At 48.8% G+C, this 15,926-nt stretch overlaps 1 protein-coding gene across 1 annotated transcript; it reads right to left on the bottom strand.

Moving 5' to 3' along the window:
• Positions 1–831: 831 nt before the first annotated feature.
• GPR149 (G protein-coupled receptor 149) lies at positions 832–14,623 on the bottom strand (the record flags this gene model as incomplete). The annotated part of the gene is made up of 4 exons (XM_080349677.1): positions 832–1,404; positions 9,678–9,988; positions 12,473–12,665; positions 13,655–14,623. The coding sequence occupies 4 exons, from the start codon at positions 14,621–14,623 to the stop codon at positions 832–834; spliced, it is 2,046 nt and encodes a 681-aa protein (XP_080205803.1).
• Positions 14,624–15,926: the final 1,303 nt, after the last annotated feature.

The raw sequence follows: 15,926 nt of genomic DNA on the forward strand, positions 1-15,926 counted from the left end.
TAGACTTAGTTCTCGGTTCCTCATAAGTCAGTAGGGAGCTTTATTCAAATCACTTTTGACATCTCACCTCTTCAAACGTTTCAAATGCTGCTTCACCTGGACCGGGTGCAAGTATTCTGTATGGCTGGGAAACCTCTTCACTTGGTCAGAGATCATGGAGGCAACAAAGGGAACTCTCCCCAGTAACGGGCAGAAAATTCATCAACATCTGTCACATTCGATCAAAGAAATGTCAGACCATCAGCACATTTCAGTTTCACAATGTCACATGTACACAATGTGCACCCTTGTATTTCAGCCACCCATGTTCCAATGTCTATACAATGGTATTACATACAAATCACGTACACATGAGAAAATTAAACCATTTACATATCTTTTAATCCTGTAGTCAACTAAATGAGCTACTCTTAGGTTTGGGCCACAGCGTTTCAGACGGATGTTCCAAGTGCAGCACGTCGGTAAGAGCAGAACTCAGGTCAGCCCAAACCGCCCCGACTTCCCTCGTTATCCGCAGGTTCCCACTCTCAGCCCCCCCGGGGCCAACAACCGACCAAAGCTGCTTCTGGGACTCTGGTTCGGATTCCTTTTAGACACGAGTGTTCCTCAAATAAATAGATCTATAAATAACTTGAAATAAACAACGGAAAGCTGTAAAGCGCTGAAGTATTTGTTATCCCATCCATGTATCATTAAAAGTTTTAATCCATTTAACAGCGTACTGAAATAAGATTAATTTATGTTAGCAAAAAGTTGGCATTGTATTTGCCAGAGTACCTTGAGTCAAGAGGAGCAACGGCTATCAGTTTAAATACCTAAATTAAATGCCTTTTAATTGCTGTTGCCATCTTCTTCCCGTTTTCTGTATGCTTTATTCAACATCTGAATTTCTTCCTGATACCCATCTCTTTCCTTCTGCTGTTTTTTACTGTTCTGTCGATGAGCTTCGACAGTGTCTGGAATGGAGATGTTAATATCGCTGCCGGGATTGTTTGACGGGATGAAGAGGGAGTAGGAGGCGGTTTCCCCTAAATCGCACGAGACAAACCTGTTTTCTTTCCGTGAGTAGCGCAGGGACGGGGACCTGACCTGCGCGGAGGACTGGCTGATGTTGCTGATGATCGACACCGTGTCCAGGGCCTCTTCATTGTCACAAATCTCAAGAACCTCTAAATGAATTTTAACACTCGTGTCAGCGAATCTATTAGGAGACTCCTCTGGGTCTGGCTCATGACCAACACTTTTAGATCGATACACTTCGATTTTCTTTGCCGTGGGTGTTATTTTTTGCCCTTCCGTGCTTACCTCGTACGTCGACAAGGAGAGCGTTTTTCCCGTGGGTGCCTGAAGAGATACAGTTCCTTGGAATGCACACAGAGGGATGGCTAAGGCCCCGCCTGACCGCTGCACAAAGAAACAATGACCATTGTTTAATGCTAATTTTTGAAGTTAGAATCATTTTAAATAAGCCAATTATGCTTATTTTATTAACTTATTTTACCCTTGTAGATTTTCCCTTGCACTATTTTAGAAACCTGGAATTCACGACTTTAAAGAGTAAAAAGAAGTGGTTTTAATTCTACACTTCAGTATAAAACACGAAGTCCCAAGGACTCAGGCACAGCTCCTGGACAGACACGGTGTCAGCACAGTCTACACGGACCGTCCCGTTGCAGCCCACGGGCACCGCGGCACTGCTCTCCCTCTGCCTACCCCAGACCAACACACTGATCCCCACAGCTCCCCACCCAGTGACCAAGAGAAACGAGCATGGACTGGTTTCTGCAGGTTTGCACCACAGAAACAGCACGTTGGTCATTTTCAAAGTACACATCCACGTTTCAGCAGCCGAGCCCCTTGCAGCACCACCAACGCTGCCACGTTTGCCCCAGTCCCTGCCTGCGGGCGCCGGCCCTTCCCTCGCCCTGTTTTACTGTCTGTGGCCGGTGTTATCCATCCCGTCCCCCCCGAGGGCTCCCCAGGGCACAGCTCCTGCCCGCCAGAATCTGGGACAGGGACTTCGCTGGAGAACTGCACGTACCGGCACATGCATTTTTAACAAGCACAGACAAATATTACAATGAAATACACCACAAATGTACTCGTTCCTTAAGGAGTGTTGATGCATTCTGAACAGAGAAGTCTGTGCATAATTGATCAAGCAAATTCTTTCTTTATTGAACTAAATTATCCACCTTCCAGATTTCAGAGAAGAGAGAGAGCAGCTGTTGCTGTGAGGCAAACTCTGCCCTGTCCCCTCCTCACTGCCAGTGTTCAAATGCTCCTACTAAGGCTGTTTATGGAACGCAGTAACCTCAGGGCCTTCCCTGAATAGGAAATCAGTCTGTCCCTATGGCTTTTCTGGGAGGGAAGGGGAACGTAACTTCACCGAATCTGTTATTGCAAACTGGCAGAAACCAAACAGAAACACCCTTTTTATCTGGTTTGCCATGAAATAGTTATACTTACGTGAAATATTAATAAATGCGTATTAAGCTGCAAGTACACTTGGAGAAAAGTGCCCTGCAGCGCGGGCCGTAGGGCTCCGTGCACGCGCTCCCTCGGCCGCCCTCGCGTCTGCGGCAGCCGAGCAGCGGTTTGCTGAGCTGGGCGCTCGGAGCAAAGTCAGGAACCAGCTCCCAGTGCTGCTTCTGATGTATTTACACGTCATGTTCAAAATAACTTCAAACTCTGGTTCACAAGCGATCAAGAATTTATTCTGCTAGAGGAAACCTAGAAAATTCCGTAAGGCTAACGTATGAATAATTCAAGCACCAAACATTTCTACATACTTTTTGCATTTTATATTGAGCGTAACTGGATTAATCCCGTTACAAGGATCTTAAACTCAGCGGTCCCAGTTCTCCAGCGCTCAGAGCCTGCAGAGACCAGCGTCCAGGCCGGATAAGCTCACCCTTCCCAGCATTGCCTGGCAATGTGTTGTTTCGGGGAGCAGATGACTGCACAGTGGGGCAAGGAAAGCAGGAGCAGCTCTGTTCTCCAAACGTGGTGATCAATGAATACTTCATCTCCTGAGAACAAAGCTGAGAGCCTTAGCTGGGTAACACTTGTGAGCAGCGGCCATCAAAGAGAGACCGTTCAGAGCCACAGGACCTGAATGGTGGCTCACGTAGCTCACGCCTCGCTGCAAGGATGATAAATCCCCATTGCAACGTGGTAAAGGCCAGTGGAGGGAAAAAAGGTTAAACAGAGGAAGAAAGGAAACACCTAAGAGCCTGGAATTCCCACATGATCAAGGGGAAGAAGGACATTTATTTGGAGGGTAGTCCAGAGCTGCCCTCCCTGACTGTGCACGACGGCCGAGGACTCAGACACCCCAAGCCTGACCCGCTGCCCAGACGCGGCTGCCTAGCGCCAGCCGAGATGCCAGAGCATCCCAGATAGCCTCAAAAACCCTTCAAATATAGCAGAGGACTATTGGGAGACCTCCAGAGGCGGCAGCTGGTGGCCAAGCGGGACAGACACCCTCTCCGCTGGTTCCACACGCCCGCGTCTGGGCAGATGGACTCCAGCGCAAGGCAGCTTGTAGACTCCCTCACGATCCCTAGTTTTCCAATGTTGGGAGTCCCAGGCTCTGGAGTAAGAAGACAGGTGTAACATTAGTGTTGCAGCGAAGCAGAGATCACACCGGAGTGTGCATGGTGTCCCTGGGGAAGGCAGGAGGTCCCAGAACGGAGAGCGGCTCCCGCCTGGTGTGGGGGCACAGCCGAACACAGCTGCACACAGCCGCACACAGCTGAACACACCCGCACACAGCCGCACACGGCCGCACACAGCCGCACACAGCCGAACACACCCGCATACAGCCGAACACAGCCGCACACAGCCGAACACAGCCGAACACACCCGCACACAGCCGCACACGGCCGCACACACCCGCACACAGCCGCACACGGCCGCACACGGCCGCACACGGCCGCACACAGCCGAACACAGCCGCACACAGCCGAACACAGCCGAACACACCCGCACACAGCCGCACACGGCCGCACACGGCCGAACACACCCGCACACAGCCGCACACAGCCGCACACGGCCGCACACAGCCGCACACAGCCGAACACGGCCAAACACGGCCGAACACGGCCGCACACGGCCGCACACAGCCGAACACAGCCGCACACAGCCGAACACAGCCGCACACGGCCGAACACACCTGCACACAGCCGCACACAGCCGCACACAGCCGAACACAGCCGCACACAGCCGCACACAGCCGAACACACCCGCACACAGCCACACACAGCCGCACACAGCCGAACACGGCCGAACACGGCCGTACACGGCCGCACACAGCCGAACACAGCCGCACACAGCCGAACACAGCCGCACACGGCCGAACACACCCGCACACAGCCGCACACAGCCGCGGGCTCTGCCGCATCCCGTGGGGCCACACCGCCCTGCCAAACACAAATATCAGCCATCTAAATAAAGCCCTAATGAGTTTGCATTCCTAATTACTTCGGTGGAATACAGCTCTAGCTGAAAAGTTCTATTTTTAGAATGTTTCCAGGAAGGATCCCGACGTTTCTTTCCAGAGACAATGTGTTTTCTGTTTGCTTTAAAATAGATGCAAAGTCTTCCACTTCCCTAAAAATCAAGATTAGCTGCAGTAAAATTAATAACTGCAATGATTTGCCCTTTGAGAAGCTGCCTGCAGTAAATTTAGAGCTAATAGGGTATGACAAGAACAGCCAAGCTCACCTCAGGCGACCCTAAAAACCAGTATTTGTCTTTGGCCTGCCTGGCATGGCCAGACCCTTATTCGGAGCAAACCAGTAACAGAACGTGCCACAGAGGCACCCGCGCAGGAACACTCGCACCTGCACGCCAGAACTTGTGCACTCAGTTGTCGGGGCTGACGTGAATGACCCCAACAGAAATCCCTTGAATATTCCCCAAATAAAGCGTGCGGCAGCTCCATGACCGCCCGCCACGTGGGTGCAGATCTATTGCGTTCAGATCTATTGCGTTTCCACCATCTTCCCCACACATGGCATAGCTGGGTTTAGGAGAAACAACCCTCTTTAATGCGGAAAGAGGCTTGCCTGGCGGATTTGCTGAAATGTCTGCGTTCACCCAAGCTCTTGCCTTGCGGACACGTGTCTCACATCCTGCACTGACCTTTCAAAAGTAGCTGTGAAAACAGTAGTGCCCGTTTTGATGAAAATGTTTGTTATTTTTAATAAGATTTTCAGAACAAGTACAGACTTGGTCCTTACGTAATTTTGTGCATTTGTTCTCCAGCACAGTGTGAGATATTTATGACCATTTCTAATAATTTATTTGCACTTCCAGGTAAAAAAGAGTGCTCAGAATTAAAATTTCAGTGTTGGTTTTCATTATTTGCATGAAGATAAATATTTGGAGTGTGTGCAAGAAACACAGATATTATCAAAAATCTACACTAGAGCAACATTTAAATCGTGAAGTCATGCACCTGCAAGTGTAACGATGCCAGTGCCGTGGCTACCTGATGAATGAACCGTGGCTACCTGATAAATGAACCATGGCTACCTCATAAATGAACTGCGGCTCTTGCATTTCTACCTCGTGCGGCTCCTCCTGTGGCATGGGGAAGATGGGTGGGCAACCACCCCCACGCGATCCAAGGCCAAGCTGATGGCCCACGTGTCCACCTCTGGAGAAGCTGCCTGAGGTCTCGAAGCAGAACGCGGGGGCGAGCAGGTCCCTCCAAGCCACAGAGACGGCTCCAGCTCTGCGGCTCCGCTGCACAGCACCACGGACACCGAGTGACGAGGCGTCTGTCGGCTGGACCACAATTAAAGCAGTGTTGGCATCCACAGAACTGACGTTTCCTCCTTTACAATTTCGCACTCTTACACATCCCAGTCTAAAGAACATTGCTTTTGCATAGTTATACACATTTGCCAAAGCCTTCCAGGCACCAGTGTTTGACAACGAGTTCCCAGGGTGCTGAGTGACAGGGCTAATTGCACCGTTAACTGGCCGCAGGTCAGCTCTGCAGGACAGAGGTGAACTGGGCAGCACGTGGTGGGTACAGAAATCAGAGCCTGGGATGTCTGGTCCAGCTCCTCCATCATGCCGCTACCAAGAAGGTCACACTTCGCACAGATGATCTGCTGACGTCCATTCTCTTATTTGTAGTAACTGCAGAACTGGCCTCACCCTTTCACCAGACTCAATGAAGTTTATTTGACATGTACTGCCAGTCCCGGGAAAAAGTATCTGAGTTCATTTGCAAGCATCATACTAACAGGCTTTCTGCTGAGCTGCAGCTATTGTAAACTGAAACTGAAATGGTGCTTTTGCTGGCTAGGAAAACATAATGAAGAAAAATATGTTGAAGAACAGCACAAGCCTTTAAAGAATGGAGAACATATCAGGCTGGAGTGTAATGGCTTTATTGGAAGGTGTCTAAATTGCACTGCTTTTGTAACTCATATTCCATTAAGTGGCATTAGGGCCAATGTACAAAGATCCCTTGGTCAGTGTGATATTGACTGTTTGCAGCATTGTCTGCTCTCTCAGAAAAGGAACATTGATATCAATCAGTGGCGGCTGTTTGCGGGACTGATTCCTGCAAGAGTCTGCGACACAGCGTCATGGTCAGCTCCACAAGGCTTCTTCATCCTCATTATGTCTCCTCAGCCCAGTTTTTATTTCGTTTCTCTAGTTCCACGTGTGCATGTGAACTTGTACCCAGCATTCATCAAGACCTGCAGAGCAACAGCTCTGGAAGCTGTTGCTTATGTAGGTGAAGCAGCCAGGACACGCAGTGGGCACAGGAAGGCCAACGCTCCCGTGGGAGCCGCTGTGTCCAGCCCGACCTGCCGGGCAAGAGCTGCTGCTCTCAGTGATTCTCCTGTCTCCCGGGCAAGCGCTTCTGCTCTCCGTGTTTCTCCTGTCCCTGCAAATCAACAGAGCGCCGGCTGAAGTTCAGGCGCAAGCACAGAGTCAGCAAACATGGCAAGGACCGCACCGCTCTGCCCGCTTGGAGCAAAGCCAGAGGACGGTGGGAAATGCTACACTGATTGTTAACCACGGGAAAACCACCCACAGGCAGAGACCAGCCGAGACCATCACAGCAGATACGTGTGGGACGGCTGTAGAGGCCACTGGAAAGCAAATATCTCCAAGTCCAGTTGCAACCCAGCCTCTATGTCATGCCTGGTGCTTACTGGAACCTCTAGAGCTTTCCTGGAGTGAGAGAGATCCCGTGCATTTATCACTGCTGGAAAAACTTCACAGGACCTGCAGACACACAGAGATCCAGCGCTGACTCCTCTGGACTGAAATCATTACACCGCCTCCCCCTCCTTCCCTTCGCAGGGCACACACACAGGTTCTACAGAGAGAGCCTGTTCAAAGAGTTTGCTGGAGGCAACCCATAGATAGCAAGTCAGAGAAAAAAAATCATCAGAAAGCCCACAACATATTGCAAGCCTGGGAGATTTCTGTTGCCTAAAGGCACTTAACGATGGGCAAAAAGTACATGACATATTCACACCCAGTCTCTTCTGGGAAGGCAGATACACTGGTATCTTATGAGATGTAAACGTATCTTTCAAAAATGCAGCTGAGCAAGGGTTAGAAATGACAAGTACCATTTTTTCTCTCCGTCTCTATCATAGGAAGCCAGTGTAGGTACTAAATAAAACCCGCTGCCTCGTTCTCCTCTCATGCCACTTCTATTGCAGAGAAACCCCTGTGATGGAGTAAGTGTGCTCCCGGAGCAGACCATGAGGAGACAGCCGCGCCGGGGCGGTGCCGCTGCCCTCTGGTCACCAGAGATTTGGTGCTGGGTGAGCAAGCAGACTGCTGCTGATTGAGAAGAAAGCTGGAAGTACTCTAATGAGAACAGCTCTATTTACTTCTGTGATCAAGCACTGAGAGTCTGAAAGTGTTGAGGATGAAGAACTTTTATCCTATTAGGATGATAATCCACTTCTTTATAAGGTCTGGTATTTTCTCCCCGTTGGATAGCTTCATTGACAAATGAAGCAGAAGTACATGGCCAATGAATACTAGGGAAAGACCCCCTTTTTAACAAAGGCGAGAAATGGACAGTGATGGGGAGAAAGTGACTTTTCTTAGATACTTTGGGACTTCCAGACAGGGTAAGTGAAAGGAGCGGTTTTCAGCTTATTTAATTTTTGGCCCAAATTGATCCTTCATCCCCCATACATCTGAGAAATGCATTCAGGTTATTTTTACAATGCTTGCTGGAGTTTCATACTCTGCCCTTTCTCAGCAGCAAAGCAAATGTCAGCGCTGCGCAGCTCGCCAAGCCCGTGCTGAATGTCAGAAACACCGAGATCTGCCACTGAGAAGCCTTGAACTTTCAGATCACAGGAGCCTTAACGCCCGGCGACTGCACCGAGGTTACAGCTTGGAAAATGTCACAGAAGGAAGAACTGGGATTCCCCGTAATGCAAGTAGTGAAGAACTATGTCCAAAAGTGACATATAAAGGCCCAAGGCAAATAAAGGCGCCGACACGAAGTCACTGCCAGCTGCTGCCCAGGGAGATGCTGGTACCTGCTGGAATCAAGCACAGGTCTCGCCATTTCAAACCGCAGACACGGGAGCGGGAAAAGGGATATTTCATGGCTTTTTTTTAAACACCATCTGGAAACTCCCGCAAGGAGAGCCATGGGTAACGATGAACCTGGTGATACACCGACGCTATTAACCAAACTGCACATGGCACAGGAGGAGTTAGCAAGAAAGAGCAGATTAAAACCAGGCTGAGTCATCATTTACTTTTGCCCACTAACACAGGAATTCACCACTGCAACAGAGCCAACGTCTGCCTTTTCAGGAGAGCGATGATCAATCAGATCTGAAAGATCAAACCAATTCCTACTTTGACCCAATTTACCAAATTGTCTCGTTCAGAGGGAGAAGGGATTCCCCTATTCAGATATAAAATCCCTCTTACACATCTCACCTCCGTACGTGCCACAGGTGGCTGTAGCTCTGCGGTCAGCCCTGCCTGGGCACGAGCTTGGCCAAGGTGACTTTAAAGTTAACTCCTTTAATGCAAGTATCCCCTTCCAAACACTGGCAGGACAGCCTGGGAAAAACTAAGGCTTCCAGGAAAATTACTGACCATCCCTTGTCCATAAATGGGGCATAAACACGCAGCTACACCACCTGGAAATGTGGTTCTCAGACTGGGAGACTTCTACTTATTTCAACAGAGACATTTAAACTCCTTTGATGGGCAACTGACACTTCAGTGTGGGCAAGCGATGTTTTGCAGTTCTCTTTCTCGCCCTACCCATAAGGTAAGCATGACAAAACCGTCACCAGATGCCTGGAAATACTCTTGAAAACATCATCCTTGGGGAGGTTTTAGAGAGAAAATTCATATTCATGAAGATGATTTAATGTAATCCATAGTGCAATGTTATCATATACAGATCATGCAGGTGCACACAAAATATCAATAATTAAAACCCTAGGATTAAGACGACACATGAGAAATCACTGTAGGAACAGAATCTGCAAATGTGTGTGGTTACTAACACACAGAATGCTAAGTATGGTTTTTACTACAAGTAACTACTCTACCAATAGCAATTTCAATGTAAGTAGAAACTATCCTTATTGTTTTGTAAGGTAATTCTTGCAATTAGAGAAAAACAAGGCAAGCTGGTATTTTACCTGGCGAGGGGTCCTCTCCGACCTGCTCCTGCACCACTCCCAGTCGCTGAGCTCGGCGCTGCGGCTTTCCTCGTGAGACAACCTCCGCTCGGCTCCCGCGGGGCCGTGTCCCCCCGCGTGGCCCCGCGCGCCGTCCGACGCAGCTGCGGCGCCAGGTGCCACCGCCGCGGCCCCGCCGGCGCAGCCCTGGCTGCCCAGGGTGCCGCAGGACGTGGAGCTGCCGTCCCCGGCGCAGTGGTTCCCACGGGAGATTCTGTAGATGCCGTAACCCTGCTGGAAGGACACGTTGAACTCGAACGCCCGACGTTTGGCTGAGCAGAAGGGAAAGAAACGTCATATTGAGGAGTCGAAACCAGGAAGAAAAATGAGATTACACACACAACGAAAATGAAATGGGATGAATTATTAACTGCTGCTAGAAACAGGCAATGTTCTACCCACAGAAAGAATGAACTGCTGAGAAGAAAGACTTCTCAGGTAGTGTGTTATTATACCGCCTTCTTCACGGATTCTAAATGACACATTCTGAAGTTAACGTATTCCTGGAAACCGGGAGATTATCTGCCATTTCCAAAAACACAGGATATATGCTGGTTTATGGGATACACACGAGTACAAAATGCACACATTTGCAATGCTCTCGTTTCCAGAGCCTGTTTCAGCTGTATCCCTACAGGTGAAAAACTGTACAAAACGATCAAACATGTCTGAGAATACATATAACTAACCCTCAATATCGACAGTCAAGCAAGAAAAACAGAATTCTACAACTAAAAAATATTTGAAATATTTACACAACAAAATCTGTGTATCTTGTCCATTCTAAATTCAGTGCTCCAACTAATCTGAAACAGGAATTGAACTAAATACAAATTCTCAATCATTATTTATACCCTTTCATTCTTCCTCTTTCCTAACACAAACCACCTGCCATTCTTTATCTTCCTCCTTCTCCTCTCACATTTGTAGTAACTAAATAAGTGTCTTTTATTTAACTAATGAAATCATCTTCCTACCAGGCCTTTCAGGCTAAATTATGAACTAAAAAGGTACAGGGATATATTTATACAACCTCTATTTCTACTCAACAATTTGTATGCTTAGAGACCGAATACAATGGTGGATGAAATTCTGGCCTTAGCAGCCACGGCATTAGTACCTGAGAACAGTCTTTAGTACAAATATCTAACAGTCACATTTTTAACAATAGTTTTCTAATTGCTACTTTTCTATCTGTTGTACATTTATCTCCCTATTTATCTATCATATTCCATTCCATTCCATTCCATTCCAAACTTCCTAAATAGATCTTGCCAGCACTTTTGGTTCCCGTTGGGCCAGGCCCCAAGGGACACCTGCATTAAACATTAGCACTGCAGCTCTCACTTCTGAATGATTAATGCATAGATCTATCATTTTTATATACGAATATAATTGCAGTCTCATAAATAGGAAATTTTAATTGTTTTTCTGTTAAGTTATTCTTGATAATAATTATGAAAGTAAATTTAAAAGACAGACTATTGCTCCATCTTCCCTTCTTCCAGGTTTCTTTACTGGTATTTTTACCAGAAGATATTTATTGTATGTCGACAGAGACCTAACGGATAGAAATGTATGGAATATGCTGTGGCAGATTTCTATCCTTCAAACTTTGCACAATTACCTATTGTTGAGTTTTTTAAATTAATATGTCCCAGATAGCAAACGTACAAACACATACGCATACACTTGCGTGTAATTAATGTAAATTAATCACTAATAAAGATACTGAAGTTACATTACCAGGTATAATAAGCTTCAATAAAACATTTAATACCAAACACGTCTCAGAACAATACTGGAAATGTATTTTCCTTTGTAATCCAAAGCGCAATCCCTCTGTGCAGACACGTGAACACTGGAGATGGAGGTCTTTTCTAAGTAACCGTGGCCACGACGATGCCAACGTTGTTCACGTTCACAGACGCCTAAACGTGTGTTTCACGAGGGACAAGCTGATGGAGTGAGAGCTGTATTTCTTGCCTCCTGTTGCTCTGAGTGTCGCCCCACGGTCACGCTCTTACGGCAGCACACGGGGGTGCCGGTGCGGAGCCAGGCTGGCAGGCAGTGCGCACCGCGCACCTCTCCAGCCGTGCACACGGAGCCCAGGGGAAACGGGCCTTCCCCATACCCGAGGAGGGGGCCAGCTGAGCTCTGGCATCCTCTGCTACACCAAGATAAACTTCATAAACATGCACGGAAATACTTCTAGGCAGAAGCTGTGTAGGAGCTGCTCAGCTTCCACGGCGCTGCACCAGTGTGCTGAGACACCGGCCCTCCCATACACCACAGCCTTTGCTTTCGCTTACTGGTGTCACTGGGATTTCTGGTCAGCAGTCACAGTGCAGGGGTACAAACAACAGCTTCTCTCCTTAGAATTTGCTCTCCGTTAGCATGTTTTGTTTCCCCCACGACATTAAACATGTTTAGTATGGTCCATGCATCTGATTAGTAAAAGGCAGATTTTGGGAGATCCATTTTTCCCAGGGTAGGAGAGTGAAACCAGGACTCAGACCCCATGGGACTCTGCTGAAAGATCTGACAGTGACCCGTGGAAATCAGCCAAGCTTCCGTGCCTCGGCATCCACTATTTCCACCCAGCTGTCTCACACGAATGTTGCGAGTCTCATATATTGTTCTGAATCATGTCTATATAATTCAAGTAAAGGACTTCAAGGAGTACAAAGTACTGTAACTAACCTCCTATTCTGTTCAAGATACATTCCAGCTTTGCATCACCCTTCCATACTTACTTTTGAGCTCTTCTGAAGACACCGCATACGAATTCCTCCTGCAATTGATGACGCAGCCGCAGGGCAGGTGGACCCAGCGTTCCGACAGGACGAACACGGGGGTGACGGTGGCAGCCAGCAAAGTCAGCAGGAAGCTCAGCGTCTCCAGCGAAAGGCTTTGGAAGCCCGTGATGTGCTGGACAACCATCTGTATCTGAAAGGCACAGCATTTTGAAATTTACATTGCTTCGGGCACACGAAATGCTTCCAGGAATAAACAAAACATCGCGCTATGAATAAAGACACAGGTTGTCATTACTGCTTGCTGAGCCTAATAATTTTGTGCCTAAGGGAGAGCGGAGAAAACACACTGACACAGGCTCTCCTCATCCTGCATTTCTCAGAAAAACCCTTATTTAAGGTCAATATAGATGCCTGAACACTAATAAAAGAAGGAACTGTCAGTCCAAGCGACTTAGCAGAGACTGCCAGCTGTGTCTGTCTGTCTGTCCTGCACAGACTGAGGAACCCCGACTCCTGAAGGGTCACAGAGAGAAGCCGGGCGCAGCCAGGGCTGCCCGCAGACGCTCTGCAACGCTCCCTCCGCCGAGAGCAGCTCAGGGGCTGAGCCTACACACCTGGGGACAGGGATGACACAGCCCAACGACCCATGTTCTCTACACAATCCTTTCTAATTATACCAATATGTTCCCAATATACCAATATGCACGCACAAGGACAGCCCTCCCTCCACCCCCTGCTGTTACAGAGATTACAAAGATGCAAGCAAACCTCAGTGTTCTAACAAACTCCTGGTTTTTAACCAGTCTGGCAAAGGACGGGACTCCCAGCCGTGAGGAGGGGCAGAGGAGCCTGCTCAGTACAACTCACACACCCCATCATGATGAAAAAATGCTTATCAGACAGCTGGCAGCACAGACGGGCGGACCTTATTCATCCCTGTGTTCAGGTGATACAAACGATGTGATGACAGTAACACACTGAGCAACAGGGCTCTGCTCACAGCCCGCTACATAAATGTGGTGACACAGACCTGCTTAGAGGGATTTTTGCCAGCACAAACTACAGTATAAGGAACAATTGCAATGGCTACCGTTCATCTGCTTCAATTCACGGCACACCAACTCACACGCCATTTACACGTCAGAAAACATGAGAAAGTAAAGCAGCCTGACAATTTACCATCATCGGAAGCCAGAGAATGACTTTTGTCAATGCAAGAATCAGCGAGAAGCGCTTCTGGGCGAAGGCCACTGTGGAGTTCCTGCTCTGGGTGCTGCTCACGCCATGGGGCTCGGCCGCACCGCTCTCAGCCACATCTGTCCCAACAACTGCCCCCGAGCTCGGGCACACGGCTCGGAAACGCTGCAGGGCTCTGTCCACGGGCTCTGGCGCTGACAGCGAGGGGGTGGCAGCGCTGCAGCCCACGGGTGTCCCAGGGGTGACGCAGCCTCCAGAGATCTCCTGGTAGTCAATGTGCAATAGCTGCTGCTCGTCGGAGCACAGCAGCTGGTAAGTTAGAGGAACAGACAGCACGGTAAGAAGGCAGAAGCACAGCGAGTAGACAATGAATAAGAACAGGACGTAGGAGCTGGCGCAGTCAGTGAAGCAGCCCCAGGAGGTGGGGATGTACTTGCCCCAGCCACAAAGAGGCAAAATGCAGATCAGCAAACAGACAATCCAAATGGTAAGAACGGCCCACACCACGTTCACTCGTCGCTTGGAAGTGCTGCAGCTCACTGTCTCAGTTTTGTTGATGGTGTAGAAGTTGTAAGAAACTATAAGAGATCCTTTCAGGTTGCTAGAAATGCCCTGGAATAAATACATAAGCGCTGAGGTGGTGCACAGAGGCTGGGGGAGGACATCACTTGACCACTGGGCGAGCATGAAAATAATCACTGGCACAATGCTGATCAAATCAGCTATTGACAACGAGGTCACAATCATTGAAACCGTGGTTTTGGTTTGCATTTTCAGCAGGGAAACTAGTGAATAAATGCTGCCCAGAAGTGCTGCGAATGCAATGATACAAGTCAAGCAGAACAGAAAGACATTCCAAGTTCTCTGCTCACTAGGCTTACCCGTGATGCCATGATTTTCAGCAAAGAAGCTTGTCCCATTGAGTGATAAATTATTAGGCGCTTCCGACATGGTCCCTGGCAATTTGTTTGTCTAAGCCTTCTCACTGACTCTGCAGGTTTTCACTAGCTGAAACCACAACTGTTAGCTCCACATCACAAGTTTCTTCTCCCAGAGTCTCTTTTGTGACATCTGATGAAGAAATATCCAGGTGAGAGCACCCTTGATAACCAGAGCAACTCAGGCTCTCGAAAAATCAGGAAACAATGAAGTATCAAAGGTGCTGAAAAAAATGCAGTTCTTCATAATCCTTTCAGTACTGGCAGCTGGTTCGTTCAGGCTCTTCAGGTAATAACATGCCGTTCACTTTTGACAGATCTCAGGCAACGCGCCTTACTCAGGAGTTCAGCTGGAATGAAGGCACAGTATCACAGATGTTCAAGCTCTAGTAGCTCCAGGAGAAACATAGTAGGAAAGAGAGGCTGTGGATTCACCCTGCGCTGTTCGGAGCTGCAGGAGGGAGGAGTCGGATGCAAGCAGGATAGCGGAGCCTGGGCAGCGAGTGTCTCCTCAGAGGGAGCTGCCTCTTGGCTGGGTGAGGAGCCTGGAACCGCGTCCCTGCGAAGCCACACCCCCGATGCTGACACCCAAATCCAATGCAAATACTCACATCTGATGTCAGCCGTAAATGTCATTCCCGTAAAGCCCACGGCTGCTCCCGGGCTGTGCATCGCAAGCCAGAGCACTGCTTTTATTCCTCAGCACTTCTGCACGCCCAGCTTAGCGAGGGGAAAAGCCGCAGAAGCCTGTTCTGAAGATGGAACAGAGGGGAGTGTCTGCTCTGCCTCTGCATTCCTGCTCCCGCTGCGAGCGCCCGCGTACGCGCACACGCCGATGCCAGCCCTGCGTGACCTGGTGACAACCTGCCCTTCCTGGCGGTAACTGCCGTGCACGTTAACCAGGTGCCCTCTGCCTGCGCGGGATCTCAACTCAGTTTGGGGTTTATGAAACTTCCATTCCCTGCAGGATTCAAATCTGAGCCACATCAGATGTCATCTGCACCAGCGGAACACACAGACGGAATCACAGCCAAACGCACTTTGGCACCTTACCAGTGTTTTCTCTAGAGAAAGTGAAACTTAGAAGCTGACAGAATTTCCAACGCTCAGATGTTAAGTGGACAGGCAGGTTCAACGCAACCTTCTCGGAGCACTCTGCCTCTCTTCTCTTTTTGGCACCACCTGCAGTTCAAATACACGACGGGGATGCAAGACAAATATCTTCTGATTAAATATTGTAAGGCTGCTGCAATTACTCGCTAGTCTGGGTAACATTACAAATGCACTCGGTTAGAAACCTGTGTTGTTAACCACCC

The sequence above is a fragment of the Nesoenas mayeri genome, assembly GCF_963082525.1.
Source record: "Nesoenas mayeri genome assembly, chromosome: 9".
Classification (NCBI taxonomy): domain Eukaryota; kingdom Metazoa; phylum Chordata; class Aves; order Columbiformes; family Columbidae; genus Nesoenas; species Nesoenas mayeri.